The sequence below is a fragment of the Macaca mulatta genome, chromosome 5 (genome assembly GCF_049350105.2).
Source record: "Macaca mulatta isolate MMU2019108-1 chromosome 5, T2T-MMU8v2.0, whole genome shotgun sequence".
NCBI classification, from domain to species: Eukaryota; Metazoa; Chordata; class Mammalia; order Primates; family Cercopithecidae; genus Macaca; species Macaca mulatta.
Genome location: NC_133410.1, coordinates 79,975,183 through 80,002,779, shown reverse-complemented (window position 1 = coordinate 80,002,779; position 27,597 = coordinate 79,975,183). Strand labels below are relative to the sequence as shown.

General features: G+C 42.6%; 1 protein-coding gene across 5 annotated transcripts in view; it reads right to left on the bottom strand.

Annotated features, from left to right (window-relative positions):
* Positions 1-27,597, bottom strand: part of LNX1 (ligand of numb-protein X 1) — a 195,577-nt gene that overhangs the window by 50,039 nt on the left and 117,941 nt on the right. For all 5 annotated transcript variants that reach the window (XM_078001925.1, XM_015138692.3, XM_078001924.1 and 2 more), the window contains 2 exons: positions 5,418-5,659; positions 4,757-4,909 (listed from right to left, as the gene is read on the bottom strand). In XM_078001925.1, the coding sequence (XP_077858051.1) occupies positions 4,757-4,909; positions 5,418-5,659 (395 nt within the window). The remainder of the gene's footprint in view (positions 1-4,756; positions 4,910-5,417; positions 5,660-27,597) is intronic.

Below are 27,597 nucleotides of genomic sequence, written 5' to 3'. Positions count from 1 at the left end.
TTTGCTCATCCATAAGAAGCAACTCTACACACGTTCAAGTTTCATTATGAGATTGCAACAATTTGGTCATATCTTTTTTTTTTTTTTTTTTTTGAGACGGAGTCTTGCTCTGTTGCCCGGACTGGAGTGCAGTGGCGTGATCTCAGCTCACTGCAAGCTCCACCTCCCGGGTTCATGCCATTCTCCTGCCTCAGCCTCCTGGAATTTGGTCATATCTTCAAGCTCCACTTCCAATTCTAGTTCTCTTGCTATTTCCACCACATCTATAGTTACTTTTCTCCACTAAAGTCTTGAACCCCGGAAAGTCATCCATGAGAATTAGAATCAACTTCCTCCAATCTCCTGTTAATGTTGATATTTTGACTCTCTCCCATGAATCACTAATGTTCTTAATGGCATGTAGAAGGGTGAATCCTTTCCAGGATTTCAATTTTCCTTGCCCAGATCCATCAGAGGAATCACTATCTATGGCAGCTATAGCCTTTCGAAATTTATTTCTTAAATAATGAGACTTAAAAGTAGAAATTACTGGCCAGGCGTGGTGGCTCACGCCTGTAATCCCAGCACTTTGGGAGGCCGAGGCAGGCAGATCACAAGGCCAGGAGATCGAGACTGTCCTGGCTAACACGGTGAAACTTCGTCTCTACTGAAAATACAAAAAATTAGCTGGGCGTGGTGGAAGGTGCCTGTAGTCCCAGCCTCTCAGGAGGCTGAGGCGGGAGAATGGCGTGAACCTGGGAGGTGAAGCTTGCAGTGAGCTGAGATCACGCCACTGCACTCTAGCCTGGGCAACAGAGCGAGACTCTGTCTTAAAAAAAAAAAAAGTAGAAATTCCTCTTTGATCCATGGGCTGCAGAATGGATATTGTGTTAGCAGGCATGAAAACAACATTACTCTTGTGCGTCTCCATTGAAGTACTTGGGTTAGTAACCAGGATGCATTATCAATGATCAGCAATATTTTGAAAGGAATCTTTCTTTCTGAGCAGTAGGCCTCAACAGTGGAATTAAAATATCGAGTAAACCATGCTGTAAAAAGATGTGCTGCCATCAGGCTTTGTTGTTCCGTGGATAGAGCACAGGTAGAATAGATTTAGCATAATTCTTAAGGGCTCTAGGAGTTTTGAAATGATAAATGAGCACTGGACTCCACCTTAAAGTCACCAGCTGTATTAGCCCCGAACACGAGAGTCAGCCTGTCCTTTGAAGCTTTGAAGCCAGGCATTGACTTCTCTCTAGTTAAGAAAGTCCTAGATAGCATATTCTCCCAATATAAGGCTGTATCATCTACATTGAAAATCTGTTGGCTGAGTGCGGTGGCTCATGTCTGTAATCCTAGCACTTTGGGAGGCCAAGGCGGGTGGATCACCTGAGGTCAGGAGTTCAAGACCAGCCTGGCCAACATGGTGAAACCCTGTCTCTACTAAAAATACAAAAAATTAGCTGGACATGAGATCCAAGTAGCCTGTAATCTCAGCTACTTGGGAGGCTGAGACAGGAGAATCACTTGAACCCAGGAGGCAGTGGTTGCAGTGAGCTGTGATCATGCCATTGCACTCCAGCCTGGGCTACAGAGCGAGCGAGACTCCATCTCAAAAAAAAAAAAAAAAAAAAAAGAAAAGAAAATCTGCTTAGTGAAGCCATCTTCAATGATCTTAGCAAGATCTTCTGGATAACCTGCTGCAGCTTCTAACATCAGCATTTGCTGCTTTGTTACAATCAGCATTTGATGCTTCCCTATAATCAGGATTTGCTGCTTTACCTTGCACTGTAATGTTATGGAGATGGCTTCTTTCCTTAAACCTCATTAACCAATCTCTGCTAGCTTCCAACTTTTCTCCTTTAGCTTCTTCACCTCTGTCAGCCTTCACAGAATCAAAGAGAGTTAGGGCCTTCCTTTGGATTAGGCTTTGGTTTAAGGGAATATTGTGGCTATTTTGTTCTTCTATCCAGTTCACTCAAACTTTCTCCATATCAGCAATAAGGCTGTTTTGCTTTGTTAGTCATGTGTTCACTGGAAGTAGCACTTTTAATTTCCTTCAAGAACTTTTCCTTTGCATTAATAACTAGGCTGTCTGGCACAAGAGACCTAGCTTGAAGCCTACCTTAGCTTTCAATATGCCTTCCTTACTAAGGCTCATTTCTAGTTTTTGATTTAAAGTGAGAGACATGTGGCTCTTCCTTTCACTTGAATACTCAAAAGCTATCGTATGGTTACTAATTGGCTTCATTTCAATACTGTTACGTATCAGGGAATAGGGAGGCCCAAGAAGAGAGACATGGGGAAATGGCCAGTGAAGCAGTCAGAACACACAATTATTAACTTTACTGACCCATAAGGGCGTGGTTCATTGCAAGCTAAAACAATTACAATAGTAACGCCAAAGATCACTGATCACCTATCACCATAACACATATAATAATAATGAAAAAGTTTGAGATGCTTCAAGAATTACCTAAATGTGACACAGAGACATGAAGTGAGCACATGCTTTCGGAAAAATGGAGCCAACAGACTTGTTCGCTATAGGGTGACCACAAGCTTTCAATTTGTAAAAATAAAAATGAGGTATGCTTTTATTTTATTTTAGTCTTGAATAAACCCCCTGATGCCAGGAACTACATTTTATATTCTTTATATAAAATGACAGCACCTAGGCCGGTGCCTTACATATAATAATCTCTTTTATAAATGTTTTTGTAATAAATATGCAAATATATCTTTTTCAAGATAACTTTTTTTTTTTTTTTGAGATGGAGTCACCCAGGCTGGAGTGCAGTGACACAATCTCAGCTCACTGCAGCCTCAGCCTCCCAAGTAGCTGGAATTACAGGTGCCCATCACCACGCCCTGGCTAATTTTTGTATTTTTAATAGAGATGGGGTTTCACTATGTTGTCCAGGCTGGTCTCAAACTCCCACCCTCAGGTGATATGGCTGCCTCAGCCTCCCAAAGTGCTGGTATTACAGGAGTAAGCCACCACGCCTGGCCCAAGTACTAGAGAACTTTACATGGAGTGGAATTGAGGAGTCTTTAATAAGAGGAAGAGACTGGTGGAAAGGAAGTTCTAATCTTTTCATTTAGTCATTGCACAGACATTTAGTGGACACTTATGTGCCAGACACTGTACTAGGCCTTAAAACAAGGACTCAGAAAAATAATAATAAACCCTACACTTTGAGGTACAGTTACATGAAATATGATAATCACTGCTACAGGTGCTTCAAAAACACCTAAAAAGAGGGCTGAAGGAGTCAGTGAGGTTTCCAGGAGGAGGCAAAGGCTTACAATAAACCTGAAAGAAGGAATGTCAATGCCAGCTGAAAGGAGAGTGGGAATGCAGGCTGGACAATAGAAGGGAGGCGAGAGAAAGACATACAGCATTTACAGGACTGTAATCAGCTGAGAGCTCTTAGAGCATGCAGCATGTATGTACAGGGTGAGAGGCAATCATGAATAAGTATACAAGAAAAGGTCTGATAAGGCTGCTCATGAATTTTGAGGGCATAATACATACAGTGGTTTAGGCTCTGCCTCCCAACTCCCAAGAGTAGAGGGCAGTATAACCCAGGAGCTAAGAGAGTAGGCTCTGGAATGAGAGGACCTTAGTTAAAATCTTGGTTCTGCCATTTTCTAGCCGGGTGACTGGACTAATTACCTAATCCCTCTGGGTCTCCGTTTTCCCATCTGTAAAATGGGAATGAGAGTCCTATCCCCTTAACATTATTGTCACAGCTAAATGACTGAAAACACTATGTGCATACAGAAAGAGCTCAATTTTTAAAAAATGTTATTATTACTAAAGTTCTAACATAAAAAGCAAAGATAGTAGGACAGTATTTCCTCAGCTCCATTTATACTGGAGAAAACATATGGGATCTAAGACTCAACAGCTTGCTTTGCATGAATTCTACAGCCATGTTACCTGGATTCAAAGTTTAGCAAGGTAATTTGGAACAACCTAAGGAGCCTCTCTGTGCCACAGTTTCCTCATCTATAAAACAGAAATAGTAGTAGCACCAGGTGCGGTGGCTCATGCCTGTAATCCCAGCACTTCGAGAGGCCGAGGTGGGTGGATCGCCTGAGGTCAGGAGTTCAAGACCAGCCTGACCAACATGCAGAAACTCCGTTTCTACTAAAAAATACAAAAAAATAGCTGGCTGTTTTGGCAGGTGCTTGTAATCCCACCTATTTGGGAGGCTGAAGCAGGAGAATCGCTTGACCCCAGGAGGCAGAGGTTGCACCGTTGCACTCCAGCCTGGGCGATAAGAGTAAGACTCTGTCTCGAAACACACACAAACACACACACACACACATACACACACATACACATGGAGTATGGGGTTGTTGTGAGGCTTAAATGACAAAATGCATGTAAAACACTCAGCACCACACCTCACATGTAGTTGAAAGAGTAAGGAGAGCAAATATATATATTGCATTTATTGTATGTGCCAGTCATTGTTTTAAATGTTTTTCACTCTTTAACTATAATTCTTCTTCTTCAAATGCATAATGGCACTAGCACCTGAAGGTAAGGGTTTCAACACTTTTTCTTCAATCTATGTAAAAAGATGATAATACTTTCTGCCTTTAGCTACTTATGTGAGAAGCAGGCTAATCAAAGTAAAAAACATTGTATACCCTCGGGAAGAGAGGGGTCACAGAAGGTGGATGGTGATCAGATTGCATCATCCCTGAAGTCCCCCTGGAAGCCTAGCCCATGTCCATCCTGCCTTGTGGGGAGGTCATTTACCTTCAGGGGCAGTGGTGTTTTCAGAATTTTCCCTGCCCTGGTCAGCGTGGTTGGCAACCGCACTCCCGCTCTTTGTCCTTCGAAGAACACTCAAAGCTCTATTTATTTTTTTAAAAGATCTGCTTCTAATAGTGGATCTCTCAAAGGGCCGTGCTGAGGAAAAGCAACAAGAGGAACAGTAGTTATGATTTAATAGAAATCATCATTTATGTACATATCTGATAAAATATATATAATAAGACATTAACAGTGACTACCTCTAGGTGGTAGGATTGTAGAATTTGCTTACCTGTATTTTCTAAGTTTTCTACAGTGAAATATGTATGACGTGCTCTGCTTTTCTTTTCTGTTTCTGGGCTGAACTGAATACAATAGCACTTTTCTTGAACAGTATGGCTGAAAAATTACTGACACTGCAGGAGTGATGAATCATTAGGTCTAGTTTCAGCCCCTTTCACCAAGTCAGATTACACACAGTTTAATGATCGGAGGTACTTGTGGTTTCACTTCACTTTGGAGAATTGGACATTGGGTTCCTGCCAAAACTGCCAGAATGATTTCCCCTTAAAAAACATTTCTAGAACTTTCCACAGTAAGTATTCCACAGAGAGCAATCCCAAGCCAAGGAACCCAATCCTGGACAACCACCCATTTGACTCACCCCTAGTTCGGTTGCTCCGTCCAGAGTCCACTGGGCTGACTGCTGGCTGCCCGTCTTCCGCCGAGGACACGTAGGCAGGGTTGTCTAGGCCAGGCTCGTCTGTCATTAAGGAGATGGTGGCAGCTGCAGAAACCTCTGGGGAGGGAGCCATGGCTGTGAGGCTTGCACAGCCATCTGGACAGCCATCTTGTGAGCGCCTCTTCCTGTCTTTGGTCAGGCCGTAGTGGGAGGCACCTTTACAGCTGTAACAGAACCAGTGGGGAGGTGAAGAAGAGCATTGGCTCTGCTGCCATTCCTCAGTCAGACCTCTTCAAATACAATTGAAGAATGTATAATAGGCTTGTTGAACTTGGAATCTGATTTGCCTTCCCCTATATTCTCTCTTCCCTTTTCACATGTTGGTACTCAATATACATTTGCCAACCAAGTGAATTAATAATTTGAGATGTTTTAAAAGATGCCCACTGCATTCTCTTAAAGCAATCTCTACATTGGCTCCTAGAATGCAAATTTATTCAGGTTGCCATGGTGTCTACATGACCAGGCTTTGAGGCTGGCAATGTTCAACTGTTTGGTAATTCCTGCTTGCTGGTGTTTATTTTGACCATGAAAGCCCTTAGTCACACTGTCACTCATTTCTTTTGGATTTTGTTCCCACAGCACTGAACGTAAATATAAAGCTCCTCCCAGATTCCATATTTAACTGTCCATGGAAAGAGAATCACCTTCACCACAAAGCCACAGGAGTGAGCTCAGCATTGCTATCCTCTAGTGGCAGCTTGGTGGCTTCCATTCTCTTTCTCTGGGCTGGTCTGGGAGGGCCTCCCTGGTGCTGGGGGCTCCCATGATCTGAAAAGTGTCATTCATCGCCATGTTGTCTAGCATTAAGAGAGTAAAACAGCTTTTGTGGATTTTAGCAAAAACATATTTGTCTCTACCCATTCACTGTCCATGCTATAAAAAAAATCCAAAAAATTCCACAAAAACCAAACTTTGTGAGAAAGGCAAGTTACTGGTGCAATAGAGAGAAGTTGAAAAAGAACATTCTTGAGGCTCAGGAGACCAGGGTTTGAGCTGATCTAGGTCCATATTTTGCCACGAACACGAACACTGCCACTGGGCAAGTCATTGCAGCGCACAGGCTAGGTTTTGATCAGGAAATGGTGATTTAACTATCTCACTGCACTGTCGGGAGGGTAGCTACAGGTAGCCACTCCAGTTTCCGTAGTTGTGAAGGCAGAAATCACATCATGAGCCCCTTTAAGAAGTGTCCATTTACATATAATGGATGTGTTAATTATAAATTATTATCAGTTCAATACACAAAACCCTATATGATTGAACTATTTTAAATAGCCCTTTGAGATCCTACTTTAGGGATGCTTCATGTTTTTGAAAGTAGATGAAATCAAAGGTCAGTCTACAGTGATATGCACACATGATTTGTACTGCCCATAGAGTCACAGAAATGGCAGGATGGAAGGTCCTATTGTCTAGATCCAAATCCTTGCTCTGAAATTTACTTAGCTGGGTGATCTGGGGAAATTTTATTTAGCTGGCTAAACTTCCCAATTTGCATATACTTTCTGGATTGCTGTGAGGTTTGATTGACATTAAGTCTTATTAGGGGTTTAGTGCTTTTCGCCAAAAGTACTAGAATGCGAATTCATTAAAGTCGTCATGGTATCCACATGACTACAATCAGTTCTTGTGAGACTGTAGCTATTTCCATATTTGATCCATCCTAAGATGCTCTTTTCATGCTTTAACATGTCTAAAATCAGGATGCATGTGTGATTGATGGGGTTGTGAAGTTTCTGTTGCCAGGTGGCACTCATGATGCAGATGCCACCATCCCAGCATGGCAAACCTAGTCACATGGGTGCCCCTTATCACTTCCATTGAGTTGCCTACACGCTTGGTATTACACCATTGAGTGTAATTGCCATTTGAATGTAATGATTCAGTACTAAAACGAAAAGTTACAGAAAACCTCAAAAACCGAACGATTGGATATTGATTAAGTACATATTCATTGTTAGAAGCAGAATCATAATTCCATGTTTTCTTGCAAAGGGATAAGCAAAAGTTGTATATGCTTAGAAAGAAAGATGCACCCAAGGGAATTAAAAGTGGTGTTACATTTTGTTATTGAGAACATTCAAAAAGGATTGCCTGTTTCATGCCAAGCAACACAACCAAGGGCAGGAGAAGCTGCCAAATTCATCTGAATGGATTTCAAAGCCACAAGAGTCTAGTGTCACCAATCTATACATCACGGGGATATCTTTGGTGTTTGGGGATTATTTAACTAATGGCACATTTTAAAATGTCATTTTCTTTGCTGTTATATGAACATGATATCTCTTCTAGTCAGTGGCATCTTAGATTAGATGAAATGTGGTTTTAATATTAGTAGAAAAGGAGTTTGGTTATACGACCGTATGTCCTCATCTTCCAGATGAGAAAACAGGCCTCCAACTTACACTGCTAGTGCTTGTCCTCAGCTGGAAGAGTTCAATCTCTTGGCTTGAATTCGCGAGGTTTTACTGTACTGATTAGCTGCATTGGCTTGAAATAGTTCTGCTTAAAAATAGTGAAGAGGTTGATCTGGGAAACTCAAAAATTGGTGAAATACTGTGTGATGGAAAAAATAAAAGCCAACTTGCATTTGAGCAGCTCCAGAGTAACAAATACTTGAATGAAACACTTCCAGGAAGGCTGGCAGTATTTGATTAGCAGTGCATGGAAAGGAAGTTCCGAGCTGGTCTGAAAACGGTCTTTTCTGAGGAGGCAGCAATGCTCTTGACCATGTGCCCTGCCAGAGTAGTAATGTTATTTTCCAGTTGGACAAATGGCTGGCAAAGGCATAAGCCATGGCTTTGTTGGGAGGACACAGTATGTCCTAGTAAAAGAAAGTGGCACCTTTCTCTGCTGCCCCATCAATGGAGGGTTAAGGTATTTTAAAAATATCTGAATCCTAAGATTATGCCATTAAGAAACCATTGCACTTTCAAATTCTTGGGGTTCTAAAGATAAGTTTTTGAGTCAAGGAAAGGAAAACCTCATAAAGTAGGTAAGTAGCCTTTCCTTTGGTCTCATATCACAGCTGTTCTTACAACAGCTGGGGAGGGTGCAGAGTCTTGATTTAGGTATTCGGACTCATATGTTTTGAGTAATAAAGGTTCTACTAATGCAACTCATACTGTGTAATGTTAGCTTTCTCCAGTCTCTTGGCTTAGCTTGAACCAGAGACAGAGTGATCTATGAAGGTAGCAGCTTGTACTTACTAATTATCTCCTTTGTGGTGACTAATACTGGGGCAGCTTGATTTACAAGCATGAAAGAGGGAAGAAGCGGGGAAAAGCTGATTAGCATTGGCTAGGACAAGAATATACGGTGAACCCTGGGTTGTGTTCAAAGCAAGCAGGATTTATGCTTCCTTTCAGTTGCTCTGAGCACTAAGTACTCTCAGGTGGTGATGGGCGATGGCCATGAACTTGAAGGATGAATACAAGGAACACAGAAAACCCCTTTTCAACCAAACCACAAGCTTTGGATGTGCTGTCCATTCAAATGAGCAACTCTGAAAAATCAGTTTTCTTGGGAGATCCTGAGCTCTTTTGTCAAAGTGAGTAGAGGTAAATCTGTCTTAATATAAGAATTCTAATACTCAATGCCAGAAATTTTGTCTCTTTTGAGGTTGGAGGGGGTATAAGAAAAGAAAATGAATCTCCTTCTTGCAAAACTTCTAAGTCTGAGTTCACTGCTAATGAGAGTTGGAGACGAGACACAGGAGGGACCTCAGACATGATTCACAGAGGTTCTGATAGGGTATCCCCTGCAAAGGTCACCCAACAGGGCAGCATGATCTGGGTTCCCGTGAAGAGCTCCTTTCTGATGCTGAACTTACCCACTTATAATAGAATAAGAGTTGTTCACAAAGCGAGCCTTGATACTCATCATCATCATCCAGCCATACAACCTCCCTTTGATCTCTCCAACTTTCTGTAAATTCTTTCTCTCGGTTCACTGTTGCATTAGCAAACATTGAGTCAACTCTCACTTTGGGTTCATTAATTGCCCAGTCTGATCTGACTTCAAACAAGAGCTTGCAAATTCACATGCTCGTCAGGTGAGACAACGAGGGAAGGAAGGCCATTGGGGACCATGGTGAGCAGTGCTGCTTGACTAAAGGACACAGTGGCTGCTCCACCCTTCTCTGTTAAAAAGGCTAGCCCAGTGGCCCCCGAAAAATATGGAAGCAGAAATCTAGTTTTCAATGTAAAATCTCTTGATTTTTTAAATGGTAGCAACACATTCGAAAATCTTAAAAACACTGTGTGGTCCAAACAAAACACATCTGCAAGCCAGCTCTAGCTCCAGAGATGGCACATTCTAATCTCTGGTAATAAAAAAAACTGCCAACATGAGTAGATGGGAACCATTTTTCTTTTCTTAGTCCCCCAGAAAGCAACACTACCCTCTCCTCTTTCTCCAGTCTTCCTCCCTACCCACTATTTGTGTGTGTGTGTGTGTGTGTGTGTGTGTGTGCATGCAGAGGGGAGATGACCCCTAAAGGGGGCTTTCCTATAATTATGTGCCCTGGCCCCATTTCTGATCCAAGTCCAAAAATGAGACTAATTTTTCAACTGTATTTCTTTCACTCATGAGAGTACTAATGTCTGGCCCATAGATATTATTTAATAAGAAAGGGAGACACTCAGTCCTAATGTATGTATTCTTTCTTTCAGGCAGAGAGAATCAAGATTAGGGGACTCTGTAGGGAAGTGAGTCTCCTTGCCAACAGCTGGGTTTTAGGAATTAGTTGCTCCAATGAATGGGATGAGTGATTCTGAAACTTTGCTCAAGGTGGGGTTGCTGGAGCCAGGCGGGGAGACTGTGCTGCCAGAAAGGAGATGGTCACTGGGAGACAGAAATGGGCTCTCCCTGAGCAATGAGGTGAGTATGGGCCTCAGTAATGTGTGCTCAGCCCCTAACTCCATCTCCATGGCCAAACCCTGGCGCTGGTCCTCCTGACACCCCATCTCCATGGCTTTGCAACCAACCCCCGCCTATCCCTCTGCCCCTGACTTAGCCCTCCAGCCTCTACCCCACTGCATCTTAACCATAGCAACAATTTTTTTTTAACTCAAAAACTTCCCAGGGAAATGTTCCCATCGCTTCAGGATCGAGTCCCAACTCTGTATGCTGACATTCCGGGCCTTCCCTGATCCATATTATCGATCATGGTCTCTTGCCTACAAATCTATGGCAGCCCAGAAGGCAGTCTGGCAGAAGACAGCTCATATCTATTGATCTTTTTAAATGTATTATGCTTCAAGGATGTGGTCTCATTTTAGCCTCCCACTTGTCATATTAGTTATACCACCTAACTTCACAGATGAATATATGGACACTAGAAGGGAGAAATGCCTTGTCCAAGTTCAGAGTGGAGCTAGACTCTGAAGCCAGGCTGTGGATTCCATGCTTTCTCACCTTACATGGCTTCCTTGGTCCCTAGACTCATATCAAACTGCCCATTCCATGTCATTACTTAGATGTCTAATGGGCAGCTCAAACTTAACAGTTTCATCCTCCCTGCCAAACCAGCTCTTCCCACGTGTTCCCATGTTATTAAATAGCTCCTTATCTGTCATTCAGGCCAAAAATCTCAGACTCATCCTTGATTTCTTTCTTTCTCTAGATACCTGAAATACAATCCAGCATGAAATATTCAGAATGCAACTACTTTTCATCATGGCCACTGCCACCATACTGGTCCAAGCCATCATCATCAGTGCCTGGATTATCCCAACAGTCTCCCAAGAGAGGTCTTGCTTCCACACTGGTGTTGCCTGCCCATCTATTCTCAACAGAGCAGCCATGGTGATCTTTTCATAATGACTCTCCACTTTACTAAAGCATAAGGTCCTTACAACGGTCTATAGGGCCCTATATTTTCTGTCTGTTGTGACTTCTGACTTCCTCTCCATCCCTTGCTCATACAGCCCTCCTGCTAGTTCTTAAACTTGCCCACCATGTTCCTACTTCTTCAGGGTCTCTGCACTTTGCTGCTGCCCCTGCTGCCTCAGATATGCCTTCCCCAGATTCCCATCCAGTTTGTTCCCGCATCTCCTTCAGGCCTCTGATTAAAATCCCTCTTCTCTGACCACCTGATTTAAACAGCGGCTTCTTTTCTGATACATCCTACACCTGCTTATATTCTCTCTATGGAATGCAAGCTCCAAAGGGCAGAGATTTAGGTTCTGCTTTGTTAATTGTTTCATCTCCAGTGCCAAAGGAACTCTCTCTCCAGGACTGAGATGGCATATAGAAGGTGCTCAGTATATTACTTTTAAATGAAAAAATGACTTTTGCTAATGAAAGAGCATGTTCCTAAATCATGGGGTTGTATTAGTCCATTTTTACGCCAATAAAGACATACCCAAGACTGGGTAATTTATAAAGAAAAAGAGGTTTAATGGACTCACAGTCCCACCTGGCTGGGGAGGCCTCACAATCATGATGGAAGGCAAGGAGGAGACAGTGACATCTCACATGGCAGCAGGCAAGAGGGACTGTGTGCGGGAACTCGCCTTTATAAAACCATCAGATCTTGTGAGACTTATTCACTACCATGATTCAGTGATCTCCACCTGGGATCCTCCCATAACATGTGGGAATCAGGAGAGCTACAATTCAACACGAGATGCGGGTGAGGACACAGTCAAATTGTATCAGGGTGAATTATCTAAACTGGCTATCTACACTAATCAGATGACTCAGTCAGGTCATCTGTGTTTCTGCCCAGGGAAAGTACCCCCTTGGACTATAGGGTCTCAGTGTAAAGATCACACCATCTCAGTACTCAGGCTTTTCAAGCTAAGGGCCCTGAACCATGAACAAGGCATAGAACGATATGTTTAATGAGTTTTGGGATATTGACCTCAAGAGAACATTTAACTGACCAATTGGGCTAAACATTTTAATTTTAAAAATTATTTAACTGAGGGACAATATTTTAAAACCTAAATACCCCATCCAAACAACATATTTAATGAATCTAAATCCAAATGCAGCAATATTTCCTATACCAGAAAACTATGATTCAAGGATATTTCACAGAGATGGAAATTAACTGCTTGGGGGAAAAAAAAAGTCTAGTTCCACAATTACAGCAATAGAACCAAACTTTGAAAATGTAGGAACTCTCTCTCCAGGACTGAGATGGCTTCCTCATATTAGTGCCTGAGAAGTGTTGGCTCATGGAGTCCCACATCATTTATGGCAGCCAGTCAAGACACACCAGCTCTGCCTTGGCTAACTGGTTAGCTGCGGGCAAGTTGTGGCCACAGAGCTATATAGTAAACATTTCTTGAATTGATCTGAGCAACCATCACCCTTTTGGTGTTCTGTTGATTGAAATTACTGCATTGGGAATTGTGGGATTCACTCACACCACCCTGATAATGCATAATTACTTGTGGTCGATTGTGATACTAATACTAGTCTCTCTTTTCTCCTAGCAAGCTCATGATTTCCCTTTCCATTTCCTTGCACTTCAATTTAAGCCCAACGGAAAAAAAAATGACAAGAAGGAAAGAACAACTTAAGAAATTGATCTTTTTTTCGTGTATTTCCCTGGTAATTTTGATATGATTTTATTTGCTTTGAGTTGAAGAAGCATTATGCATGTAATACAACTGAAGGGTAATGACCATAACCTTCATTTGATGGTTTATGCTATTACAGTGGGTTTTTAATCATAATGTTGAAATACATTTTTCAATAAACACTCATGGGAGGGTCTTCTAAGAAAGATGGCACAGTACGGAGGAAAAAACACATGCTTTCACTTTTTAAGCATCTGGATGTGAATCCTAATCCATGTGCCTTATGGAAGGGCCTCCTAAGAAGGCAACTCTACTGGCTCTGCAACTCTGGACAAGTTCCTTAATTCCTCTGAGCCTTGTTTCTCATAGATAAAATGGGCACAATGTTTATTTACCATGAGGTTTAAAGGTTCACACAAAAGGCTGAGTGTGGTGGCTCACACTTATAATCCCAGAGCTTTGATAGGCTGGGATGGAAAGATCACTTGAAGCCAGGACTTAGAGACCCATAGCAGGACCCATATTCTACAAAACAATTTAAAAAATTAGCTGGGCATGGTGGTACATGCATGTAGTGTCAGCTACTCAGGAGGCGGAGGCAGGAGTACTGCTTGAGCCCAGAAGTTCAAGCCTGCAGTAGGCCATGATTGGGCCACTGCACTCCAGCCTGGACAATAGAGCAACGCCCTATCTATCTCTTTTAAAAAAAGAATCATGCAAAATGCTGAACAGTACCTGGAATATATAGTAACTCAGTAACCAGTAACTAGCATAATTATTGTCTAACATCAAGGCATAATGTTAGACACTGTGGATGCAAAGAAAATGACAGTGTATGCACTTGGTTCATGAAAACAGAAAAACATGCCACATTATCAGAGAGAGAGAGAGGGAGGTAAGAGCCAAGTGTCAGGAAAGCTCAGAGGAAGGGGCCTGGGGTAATTGGAGAAGGCTTCTTAGAAGAGATGAAATCTGAGCTGAGTCTAGAATAATGAGTGACATTGGTCTAGCAGACTAGGTATGAATGGTATATTCAAAAGCTCCAAGGATGCAGGTGCATGGCAGGTGCCAGGAATGGTAGATTCAGGGCAGGCTTTGTCCTATGTGACACAAATTGGGAAAGAACAGACCTGAAGTGAGATCCAAGAGGGGCAGCATGTTGGTGGCGGTGCTGGGGATAAAACCCAGGACACCTGATGGCCAGTCCATCTACCTACTTCTGGGGTTCAGTAAGCCTAAACCATGCCCGTGGGGGTAAGAGACAAGTGGGTGTTTCTAAGTCTGATGCCAAGACAGGAGAGGGGAGGAGGTTTCAGGAGGAACAAAGTTGACAACAGAGGGCTCGAAGTCAGCTCATTGCAGAGACTCCCTGACCATTGATCCAAAGTGAACTGCTGCCCCTGCCTGCCAGTCACCTTCTTTGGAAATTACATTGTTGGTTTGTTTTCTCCCGACAGAATATAGAGAGCTTCCATAGGAGTAAACATCCTGCTTTTCTTGCTCACCACTAAAGCATCAGCATTATGCAAAGAGCACTGGTGGACAGGGTCTGGCGGGGTGGGGGTGGTGGGGTGTGCTAAAGGAGCCTGAGAGATTCTAAAAGCAGCGAATTGTTTTCTTGCTCCTTTTATTAGAGTCTGTTTATGCTTCCGATTGTGTTAGCCTAGATATGTTTTAATAGTTATGTGCCACCTTGATCCTTTTTTTTGAAAGAAAGCAGATACATAGTTTAAATATATAACTAATTATTTCATGACTCCTTTAATGAAAAGCACTATAAATCTTTACTGTGTGAGACAAAAATAAATGCATCAGTCAATGCCTTCCAAAACAGTTCCACTTGCGCTCCCTGAGCCCACCCTCGAATAGGTCCTATCCCTGCTAATTGAGTCCTGATCACGCTACTTGGAGGATACTCAACTGACAATAATACAACTTCTATTCATAGGATTCCTCTAGTCCTCAGGCATCCTGGTCTTCAGCACAGACCTCCTGTAAGGAACTTTCTGAGTTCAGTTTGGGTAATTATGTTCTACATGTCACCTCAACTCACCGTACCTGCATTTTTTTAAATAATAGCTCTTTGGCCTAAAGACATTAGGTAAAGTCATTCTTCCTTGTTTGGATTACTCTTTCTCCCCCTCTAAGTTAAAACCCATGTTGCCTGGCACTGAATTATATGGCCACTCACATAGCTACCAGAAACTGTACATGGAAAAAAGTCACGAGCAATTTTGTGTAGTCAGAAGTGAAGTGAATGTCAGTTGAGAAGTAAAAGAGGTCATCAGCTGGGCACGTCCACTGTCCGGTAGTCAGTGTAGATCCGAGTATGAACTTGAGGCTGAATGGCCCTCACCCCAGAGGACGGATGAATTTCTGACATCACTTACCACCAACCACACACGGCTTCCCCTCATTAGCCCGTTTCTTCTGCCTCCAAACTGCTGGGAAAATGTCCTTAGTACTTCCAACCACCCCGATTTCTCTTGCTAATGAACACCAGACAAGAAAAATTCAAAACAAGCTGGAAATCGATGTGAAATGCAGGCCACCATCATGGGCACCTGGAATCCGTCTTGGCTTGTCAGGGTGGGGCCAGGAGAGGCGTGGTGTGCCCTCAAGGTAGCGTCTGCTCAGGCGACAGTGGTCCAATCCCAACCTAAGCAAGCACACTGACTTGGTTTACCAAAGATGCTGACATGTTCCTATGGCATGGATCGCCTGGTGCTGAACAGGCGTGAGACACACTGGCCAGTCTGCACAGTTGCAATTTCAGGGTGGGAGGGAGGCAGGGAAGAAGTAGACATTCTTCCATTTAATGACTCTCCTTTAATGCCGATGTTTTTCCTATTGGTTTACAGAGTTAGTGTCTGTAAGAATCTGTGGCTGCATCTTTTTATCCTTCAAATCTCACTCACAAATTAATAGTAACATAATTACAACCAACACTTATAGTGCCCTCACTAGAGACCACATACTGTTTTACACGCTTCCTGTTAACCCATTCAATCCTCACATCAACCCTATGAAGAGGGTCGTATGATACCCCCACTTTATTGATTAGAAATTAAAGCACAGAAAGATTAAATTTCCAAAAGTCACACAGCTGGTAAGTGGAAGGGCTAGGATTTAAACTGAAGGCAGAGAGAACTTTAATTGAAGTGTGCACCTTAGGACTGTAATATGCCACACGCCCTGGTGGCTGATTATTTGGGGGGGGTGACTGCAATATGGGACGTAGGGAAAAGCATGGAAAATTAGAAGCAGGTTTTTCATAACCTTATATTCTTTATAGATCTATAAATGCCAGCTACTGAGTAACTGCTATGAGGAATATGAATGGCACAGGCTGGCAAACGAGTCTGTCGTAATGGGGTTGGCATCTTCAGCCTGCAGCTGACAGGCAGAAGCGGTGAGCGTCACACTGCTGGGTCTCTGTCCTGCCTTGTCATCAGGGCCACTTGTCAGTGCCACATGCCTCATAGGTCAGTGTATGGGGGATGTGGTTGCAGTGGTCCCCACATGCCCTCAGGCTGGCTGTCTCACTGCCCCTCTTCCTCTCCAAAAATAATTAGCTCCGAGCACAGGCGGCAAGCATCGTAGAAAAAGAGGCCTAAAAGGATATTGTCTGGGTGTGCGGACGCCTCCAGGTGATTTATTTCATCCTTTTCTACAGAAAGCACCTTAGTCCAGGCACTCATATATATCCATATTCATGATCTGACACACATAGCATTTGAGGTGGGAAACAGGAGGCCGACTTACCCATCCCCCACTGGGTGGGGAGGTACCCTTTCTCTCCTGTTAATAACAGCAGTCATAACAGTAACCACCTGAGCTATCACCTGTTCAGTTTTGTTCAGTTTTTGTTTGTTTTTTTTTAATCACAAGGCATGGTACCAGGACTTATTTTATTAAAACATCCCCCCACTGGTTGTATTAGGCCCATCATATAGATGGGGAAAATGAAGCTCAAAGAGGTTAAGTAATTTATGCAAGCTGACAAAACATTAAAGCAAAAGAGCTGAAAGAGTAGCTTTGTGTGGGATCTTGTTGTTGATTTAAGCCCTGTGTCTGTCAAGATATCTGACACACTTTGACACACACACACTTGCGCATGCACACAGACACTTACACACTCCTTAACAGGTGTCAGGCTGTTCTGAGCACTCTACCCTTTACTCATTTAATCCTCACAACAACCTCATGAGATGGGCAGGATTATTATCCCCAGTTTGCAAACACGGGAACTTAATACAAAGATTCACTTGCCCAGGTTTGCACAGTTTGCATCCAGGGTGACCAACAATGTCACTTTGCCCAGGGCTGAGGGGTTCTTGAGACGTGGGATTTTCAGCTTTAAAATTGGTCAGCCTAAGGCAAACCAGATGTGCTGGTAGTCACCCTATAAGTGACAAAGACAGAATTTAAAGTCAATAGCTGTGAATGCTCATAACCATGACACATACTGCATCTTTTTCCTTTGCATATATTTTGTCTCCACATTTAGTAGAAACAGAAGCTAGTTTTGAGGGGCTTTGTGGTTTCAGGTACCTCCCAGTGTGTGATCATCTGATGCTAAGATGAGGGTCCAGAATGTCACCCCCAAACTGCTGCTGAAGCACAGTCTCTCACAGCAACCCCTGCGGGTCCAAACCTTATGCAATCGCAGGGCTTCCCAGGGACTGAAAGAACTGATTCCATTGTTTAGTTTAGGAAGAGCTGAGCTGATAGCCTGGAGTGCCTGATGAATACCAGTGCTGTTCCCTGGGGTGACACCTCAGAATTCCAAAGCCACAACCAGATGTGGAGTTGACAGTAGTTAATGAGGGATGGTCGAGGGCTTGGGCACAGTCTACATGCCAGGTCAATTCTTCAGAGACGCCAGAATCGTTTATTCATTCTGTGAGTCTCTGGCATCTTTGGGGTCACTGAGTTCTTTTCCTCCATACTTTGGGGAGGGGGAGCAGGCAATTCCCATGTGACAGATGATTTGAGTTTTCTGTTATCTGTCCATGGATTCGAGTGTGTATGTGATGGGGTGGAGGTCAGGTTCTTTTTAGTTAACTTTTGTCCCTGCAATTCTTGGTTCAAAATTATTCTATTTACTTTTGGCTGGGCACGGAGGCTAATGCCTGTAATCCCAACACTTTGGGAGGCTAAGGTGGGCAGTCACTTGAAGTCAGGAGTTGGAGACCAGCCTGGCCAACATGGTGAAACCCTGTCCCTACTAAAAATACAAAAATTAGTCAGGCGTGGTGGTGAGTGCCTATAATCCCAGCTACTTGGGAGGCTGAGGCAGGGAATCACTTGAACCTGGGAAACGGAGGCTGCAGTGAGCCAAGATTGTGCCACTGCACTCCAGCCTGGGCAATGGTTCGCGACTCCATCTCAAAAACAAAATAAAAAACCCAAATTATTCTATTTACTTTTAAAACACTTGGAGACAACCAAAGTCTAGCTTTTCGTTTTCGGGAAACGGGCTATGGATCAATGGTGCTTTCTATTTCAGGGCTGACTAGGAAGTGTTTTTAGAATAACTGGAAAGGGTGGGTTTTGTGGTGGTGAGGGTTTCTAGAAGTCAGAACTGACTGCCCAGTGAAGTTTTATGATCAGTTTTGAAAGCAGCCTAGGTTTTCAGCTGCCTGTGATGAGCTCTTTTTGAGTCCTCGAGTTTTTGTGAAGTCTTTGCAACCCCAAGGGCTGTGTAGAGGTTTTCAGAGCTTGATATGGAGATGGAGGAGTGGGGGAAGGTGAAAATCATTCCCAGACATTTAAAAACATTTCCTCCATTCCTCAAAGTGCATTCCATCGCATTCTCAGGATAACCACGATATGTCCAAATTTGTCCAAGCCCCTTCTGGGCTGGTTGTCACAGGCCCTCCTGGATGTGCTGTATGACACTCAGTGGAAAATTGTGTTCTTCCTTGCTCTGTGTTTGGAAATGTGTCATGCAAAGACAGCTGGTTCCTCACACCAAATATTTTTACATGAAACAAAAATCCTATTTTTCCAGCCATTTTCTGTATTTGCTAAATGAGCTTCCCCCTTCCCTCCCAATATATTTAAAAGAAACAACCTTACTCCTTCTATAAAACATATTTCCCCAAAATTGTGTTATGCAAACGAAGGGGGAACAGAGTGGATGCTTTCCTGTTTGCAGGAAATGCTATTATATTAAAATACTTATTGGATAACTGAAAGCTCTTCTTCTATCACTCTTGGGCCAGGCGTACTCTTTGGTTACTGCTCTACTGGATTCCTCTGTCCCCTAGGCTGGAGTGCAGTGGCATCATCATAGCTTACCACAGCCTCAACCTCCTGGGCTCAAGGGATCCTCCCTCCTCAGTCTCCTGAGTAGCTAGGACTACAGGTGTATACCATCACAACTGGCTAACTTTTTCATTAGTTTTTTTGTAGAGACTATGTTGCCCAGGCTGGTCTTGAATTTCTAAGTACAATAAATCCTTCCATCTCAATCTCCTAACTAGCTGGACTGCCAGAGAGACCCACCACACCCAACTCTGCTCAGTTCTTTTTGTTTGGCAGACAAGGCTTCTTGGGCTAGACAAGGCTTTTTGCAGTCAGACACATTGACAAACTGTCCCTCTTCACATCAAACCCATTTCTACCACAGGTCTTTGTCCAATCTGTCTTCTCTCCTGGAGTGGCCACCACTCAAACAAATCCTACTCATTTTTCCTAAGGCTTGCCTCTCATCTCACTTTCTCCACTGATGCTTCATAGTGCTCTCTCCCCTCTCAATGCATTCATTTATTCCACAAATATTGAAGTGATTACTAAAGTCTACCAAATGTAAGGCACCAGGCTTGGTGCTCCTATGACTCTATGCCAGTTAGCAATCCAACACAGAAATAAAGCAGACAGGCAAACAAGTCCAATATGTCTATACTTGCTTAGTGCTGGGACCTTAGGGTTTTATTACATATTGACACAGAGAGTTGCATGGATGTTGGTCGGGCCAGTTTGACTAGACTACAAACTCCCTGAGGCCATATCTTGTGTCTTTTGTACCCTCCATTGTTCATACAGGGTTGATGACACAATAGACATTCATGAAATACTTGTTTTGTTTTTTTTTTTTTGGAAGGAGTCTCGCTCTGTTGCCCAGGCTGGAGTGCAGTGGCCAGATCTCAACTCACTGCAAGCTCCGCCTCCCGGGTTCACGCCATTCTCCTGCCTCAGCCTCCCGAGTAGCTGGGACTACAGGCACCCGCCACCTCGCCCGGCTAGTTTTTTGTATTTTTTAGTAGAGACGGGGTTTCACCGTGTTAGCCAGGATGGTCTCGATCTCCTGACCTCGTGATCTACCCTTCTTGGCCTCCCAAAGTGCTGGGATTACAGGCTTGAGCCACCGCACCCAGCCAGACATTCCTGAAATACTTCTTTACTTGTATTAGGATCAAATAGGAATTGTTCTTTTTCTGATTTCAAAAGTAATTGAGGTTCAGAGAAGAAACTGTTTAGAATATGGAAAATAAATAAAATATTATCCAGCCTGGGCAACAGAGCAGGGCCCTGTCTCAAAAACACAAAATCAAAACCAAAACCAAAACCAAACCAAACCAAACCAAACCAAACCAAACCAAACCAAAACGCTGTAATTACACCCCCAGAAAAAACTGCTGCTAAGGTGTTTTATTTATTCTTTCAATCAGTTTTCTATGCATAGACATATATACTTCTGTATGTTTATGTTTTTGTGTTGATTGTGCTATCAATCTTTTAACATGCTTGTTCTCCTATCCAGTGGTTCTTAACCTTGGCTGAGCAATAGACTCATTTGGGAAGATTTAAAAAAATCTAGTTTATGAGGTACCTCAGATCAATCAATCTCTGGCAGTGGGTCTGCTAAACATCAGAAACAAACAAACAACTGCACAGATCTCCAACTAGACTGAAGAACAGGACCCTCGAGAGAGCTTCCAAGAAGACACCAACCTAGGCATGGGTTTATGTTCCTGACAAAGAATAAGGATTGTTATAAAGTATGTTCTATTTTGAACTGTGAAAATAATTATCTAAAGCTGTATGATTTTTTTTTTTTTGCTTTTTTTTGGGGGGGGACAAGGTCTCATTCCGAAGACAAGGTCACCCAGGCTGAAGTAATGTGGTGTGGTATCAGCTCACTGCAACCTCTGCCTCCTGAGTTCAGGTAATTCTCCTGCCTCAGCCTCCTGAGTAGCTGGGACTACAGGCATGGACCACCATGCCTAGCTAATTTTTGTATTTTTAGTAGAGATGAGGTTTTGCCATGTTGGCCAGGTAAGTCTCGAACTCCTGACCTCAAGTGATCCCCCTGCCTTGGCCTCCCAAAGTAATAGGATTATATGCATGAGTCACTGCGCCCGGCCTCAAGCTGTATGATTTTATATGATATGCACATCTCATGAAATCAGATAGTGGCCTATTAGTAGGAGACTAGGGATTTTTCTGCTTCTTAGGTAAATCTGGAAATACAGTTTTTGCATCTCCAGATGAAGACAGACCCAGATGCATTGTAGCAATCACTCTGCATTTAGGTAGTTTTAGACACTTGAAACACTTAGTGGCCCTCTTTACTTTGCTATTTATCCTAAAATACTCAATGAAGGCTCCGTTCACACTGCCCCACTATCTTCCTGCTTCCCCTGGCAGTAATAGAGGATTTGGTTATTTATAGTAATGGAATAAGTTGATCAGGATGCTGAGAACTTACATTCAGAAGACATCTTCCTTTTCTCTTCACTTAATTATAGTCTGGCTGGTCAGCCTAGTCTTAAATTGATCATCAATTGGATGACATAAAACTTACATTTTAGGTAAGGGTCTTTGTTCTTCTGGAAAACCAGAAGATTTGGTTCACTGCTGTCTTACTGTTAATAGTATTAATATGTTTTGAGGAGATACAGTTTGATAATAAATAGTCCTATGGTTTAAATTATACATATTTTTCTCTTCTAAAATGAGTGAAAGCTTTCACAAGACCTTGATGGCACTATGGACATTATCTTGTCAAAACTGTGGTGGATTTGAAGGGCTAGTGATGAAGAATGGAGGTTTCCTGTCCTAGAAATAACCAAAGGCCCAGGTGTGGAGGTGGCAGAAAAAGTGTCACTTAAGGTAACAGATGTTTGTTGAGACCTGTACTACCATTCCACACATAGCATCTATCACATTTAATACTCACCTCCAAATCTGAGGACCAAGGTGGTACTTTCTCCATTTTACAGATAAGAAATAGATTCAGAGAAATAAGTCACACACCCAAGTTCACACAGCAAGAAGGCCCAGATGATTTTTCTTAAAGTTCATTCAATTCTAACACAACCAGTAAAATGACAGATCAAGAAATGAAAAACAGGTCTGTAATGCTTTAAGCCTATACTCTTTCTAGTACCAGTCAATATTACCTACAGGGCAGACTCAATTTCTAGAAAGTGAATTGGGTTTCTGAAGAGACTACAAGGTTTAGGGGAAATAAACACCTGGGTCCTGCACAAAGATGCCCAGCTGAGGAATTGAAGGAATTGAGGAACTGAACATCCAGCTGCTGCTCTGCTTTCCAAGAGGCATGCTAGCAGGAGATGCATCTGTCAAGAGGAAGGAACTCTTTCTTTGCAAAAAAAAAAAGCTCTGTCTGCTTGCCCAAGGGGGTGTTTTCCTCTGATTTTCACATGATCTGGGGGTGCTTTCTTATAGTTTACACATGATCTAAGACTTACCCTTGTGGAGGGAGTCTTAGAGTCTTAGATGGGAATTTGTGCTAGATTTGGAAGCTTTCAGAAAGTTCTGTGTATTGGATAAACAGTAGTGGTCTACATCAGATAGCCTTTTGCAGCCACAGGGCCTCACATGTGTCATGCTCCTCTTTCACTCTCATTTAGAACTCCCCAAACTACTCATGGTGGGCTATAATCCCCTTTCGTCACACATTAAAAAAAAATTAATTAAAACCTCTGGCCAGGCTGGGAGCAGAGGCTCACACCTGTAATCCCAGCACTTTGGGAGGGTGAGGAGGGAAGATCATTTGAGGTCAAGAGTTTGAGACCAGCCTGGCCAACATGAAGAAACTTGGACTCTGCTGAAAATACAGAAGTTAGCTGAGTGTGTGGTGCACGCCTGAAATCCCAGCTACTTGGGAGGCTGAGGCAGGAGAATTGCCTGAACCTGGGAGATGAAGGTTACAATGACAAGATCACACTGCTTCACTGCAGAGTGGGCGACAGCATTCCGTGTGTATCTAGCTAACCAAACAGCTCAAAGACACTTGGTTTCCTGCCTGGAATACCAGCTCTATTTTGACCTCAGCAGAGCTTAGAAGTATTTCTGTGCCTCAGTCAAAGTTCACTGGCCACCATCCCCCAAATAGAGGGAACTGTCAGGCCAGTCGATGAAAATATTAATAGCAAAAACCACAATTACTTTTGCACCAACCTAACAACTTGAGGGTTCAAAAGTGCTTACAGGCAGTCTCAGTTAGGGAAGGTTCTTCTTGGATCAATGCCAGGTAGGCAATCCTGTTATCCTGTGGCCAAAACAGTATCTCCCTTTCGGGGAGGGCACTCTGAAGGCCAGGAAAGGGTTGTGTTGGGGGCTGGCATGGGGAGGCACTGGCAAGCTAGGCTGGGCTGGTTAAGACAATGAAATTCTTTGTTAGGTCAGTCACATCTTTAGGAAATACCACCCTGCAATTTAATAAAATGGGCAAATAGGTAATTTGCAAATTGGACTCTGCAAATTTCTAGTATCTAATTACTATTTAATCAAAATAATCACTTGGTTATTGACATTCAATTTTTTAAAATGCAAGCCATTGTGTGGAAGACTTTGCTTAAAGGAAAAGCATCCACAGTATGTTTTGGGGACTTTCTAGAAAAGAAAAAAAAATATTTAATAAAGGTAACATACGCCACATTCAGCAGGAAACGTCTTCCAATCAACAATGATATGAACAAACAAAACCCCATCACTGGGCATGGCACACTGCTCCCTGAACACATTCCTGTGTCCATCCTCATGTTGATATCAGAAATTCAATTTGAGGAGCTTATAAATGTTGATGTAAAATGATGAGTACTAGTTACTCTATTAGTGAGACACAATAGCTACTTCTGAATCATTTTCATAATCTTGAATTCTCACATCTGAATTACCAACTGATCAAGCCACCAAACCCTGGCACAAAGTGGGGAAATCAACAAGTGCAACTTAGTATCAGAATGCCTACTTTTTGGAAGAAATTTTAAAGCCCAACGAAAACCCTTGGCCAACCAGCTGGTAAAGATAAGTAAGAACTAAGGCACAGCTTTTCACAATAACAGTGATGAGAGGCTTTTCTCTCCAGATTCCTGTGCTACTCTGGACGCAAATAGACCCTATCTCAACGCCTTTCCAACTAATCTAGTATCTGCTTGAAATTCTTTTTCTGCTCAACATTACCCTATTCCATCTTTCTGCCTTCACAATCCAGTTTAAAGGCATCTTTTAAGAGCCTTTCCTTCAGGCTGATGGTAAAATTATTCTCTTTCCTCTTGAACTTCTGTAATCTCTGTAACTTATCAGTTGTGAATTCCTTCGACCTTTTCTGTTACATTGTGAGGACCTTAACGGTAGAAACTCTGTCTTAAAATCTTTGAATCTCCAGCAGCTGGCTCCAAAGAAGGCTCATGATGTTTATAAAATTATGGAGCTAATTCCTCTTTGTAAGAGACACAATCATCATGCTAAAACAATAGAAATGAAACCTAAATGAAGGGTGAGGAACACATAAGAGGCTAAATATATGCTGGATCAAATAAGGTTTTAGACTCTTCCCCGCTCCCTCCCCCCCAAAAAAATGAGAACAAAACCTGACCCAAGCTTGTGTGTATAAACATTACTTACAACTGAAATATACTATTAGGAACTAAAATATTCAGTTTTATGTTCTCAGTACCAACGTCACTTTCTTCAATTCACATTTATAAACAGATATGAATTTCCATGAACAGATATTGTTTTATGTTCTACATGTTCAGTGAACTAGCAGATTCAAGGTATAAGCTATTTTTCTAAGACAAGGATTATTTATTCATTATAACTGACTTTCTTCTATTTTAGGCATTTATCTGCTTAGCTGTACAGCACTTTCATAATGTGGTGTGGTGCTCCCTATATGATGGCTTCAAAATCCTTTTGAGAGTGAGTTTGCATGAATCCCCCACACCCAGAATTAGTCTCTATGAGCCTGGTGCTGACTTCTGGTGCTGACTCTGTTATTACAATTTTTAGCCCCAGGGCACTTCTTGGCTCCACTGGTTCTGGAGGGCAGGCTCCAGCCTCCTTTCAAGCACTTCATTCATGCATAGGAAATGCTTTGACTCTTCTGTACATTTCCAGTGCTTCTCTTTACATTCTTTGGCATTGTCACCTTCGCTCAGCAAAAGCCTGAACTTTGCAGCCTCACTGCATGGGTGGTGAAGCTCATACACATCCAAATTACAGGTGGACAGTGCAATAGTGAGCCTCAGCAGTGGAAAGGGGGCTACAAGGGCTGTCATCTACTGGACTTTGCGAGGACAATGACTTTGTGAAAGTTGCCTCCTCCCTGACAGATTCAGTATCTTCTCCAATAAATAAGGGAAGAATTACAGGAATTCTAGTTCTATTACAAAGGCAAAATGCCACCAGCAATTAGGTGATGTTTATGGTTTAATAAAGTTTACTTTTTCTTTATTCACCCACAAACTAATATTTTTGAGCTTAGTATGTGCCAGGTTAATGTTTTCTAAGTTTATTTAATACTCAGAATTCAGGATTGCCCATGTTTAAGTGTTTTCCAGTCTGTCTCCTAAAATTCTTCATAATAACATGCAGGTCGTTGCCTAACCCTTTGTGTCCGCTAAGTGTATTTTCCCTTTGAAAACTGCTCATTTGCCAGTTGGAAGAACTGTCAATCACTGGGGGTCATCCAGAGATGACAGCCAAAATGTTTAAGAAATACATAGTCCTCCCTTATCCATAGTTTTGCTTTCCGCAGTTTCAGTTACATGTGGTCAACTGTAGCTTCAAATTATTAAGTAGAAAATTCCAGAAACAATTCATAAGTTACAGTTCAATAGTAGCCATATGCTATGTCACAATGCTGTGTCATTCACCTCTCTTCATCTCATGTGGGCATTTTATCACCTCATATTATCACACGTAGAAGGATGAGTACTGTACAATAAGACATTCTGCGAGAGACCACATTTGCATAATTATTACAATATATTGCTGTAATTATTTTATAGCATTGTTAATCTCTTCCTGTGCCTAATTTATTAATTAAGCTTCATCACAGTTATGTACATGTAGGAGAAAACAGTGTATACCGGGTTCAATACTATGGTGGTTTCACTGAGGGTCTTAGAACACATTCCCTGTGGATAAGGGGGTACTACCGTATAGCCTAGACAGCAACTAATGAGAACAGATCATTGACCAAAGTTGGCCTAAACAAACTGGCTAAGTTTACCTACCCTGGCATCATCTCCCTGGAAGGTGGGGACTAGCTGGGAGAAGCATATAATCAAACCTAGTCAATTAGGACATCCATGGCCAAAGGTATTGGCTCTGGGATGGACATGTGACTCAAACATCAGATCAATCAGAGCTGAGACGACACATGTCTGGTTGGTGGTAAGAGCCTACCCATAAAAAAAAGCCATCACAGAGGAAAGCAGAACAGCCCGATACAGAGAGAATGCATATTGATATGGTTCTAAGATACAGGGATGTCTGGAGTTTTCAGTTCATGAACCATTCTGGTCTTGCTGGCTTATTGGCAGTTACAGCTTAAGAGTCCTCACCAACACACACACACGCGCGCGCACACACACACACACACACACAGAAAACAACACGAGAAAACTTAGAAAACCAAAACTTAGGCACTGAACTGACACAATCTAGGAGATAAGGGCACTGGAGCTGGACTGGGAAACACAATAGCTACCTTCCCCCAGGCATTAACTTCAGAGACAGGAGGACAGAATCTGTGGAGCAGGAGCAGGCAGTGGGGATGGCAGCATAGTTGAGGAGACAAGGTACTTCTAAATTTCCCCAGTCCAGAGACCTAGAGGCCATTGCAACAGAAAAACTGGGTAATGTGGGTGCTGATTTTTAAGGCAACCAAGCTACTGCTTTATATTCACATATTTCTACATTCATGTAGAGACTGCAATGCGTAGGAAATGAGAACAAAAGTCTAGAAGAGAAGAGATATTGGTGGTACACTGCATCCTGGAAGAAACAGTCTACCCAGTAAAACATGAAGCTCTATTGGCAGGGACAGATGCAGGGAGACCCTGGGAACAGAGCAAGCATGGCGTTTGACAGCTCCATGTACATTGTGAGCTCCCAGAGTATGAGAGAGTCAGGAGGAGGTGTACTAGCTACCATCATAGTAGGATAGAGCCACACTGGAAAGAACTTATTACACAGTGCAGGTAAGGCTGGGCTGAACTTACTCTGCATCTGTGGGCCAGAGACAGCATTTGCCTGGTTCCCAGATGCATGACAATCAGAGCCACAGGAAATGA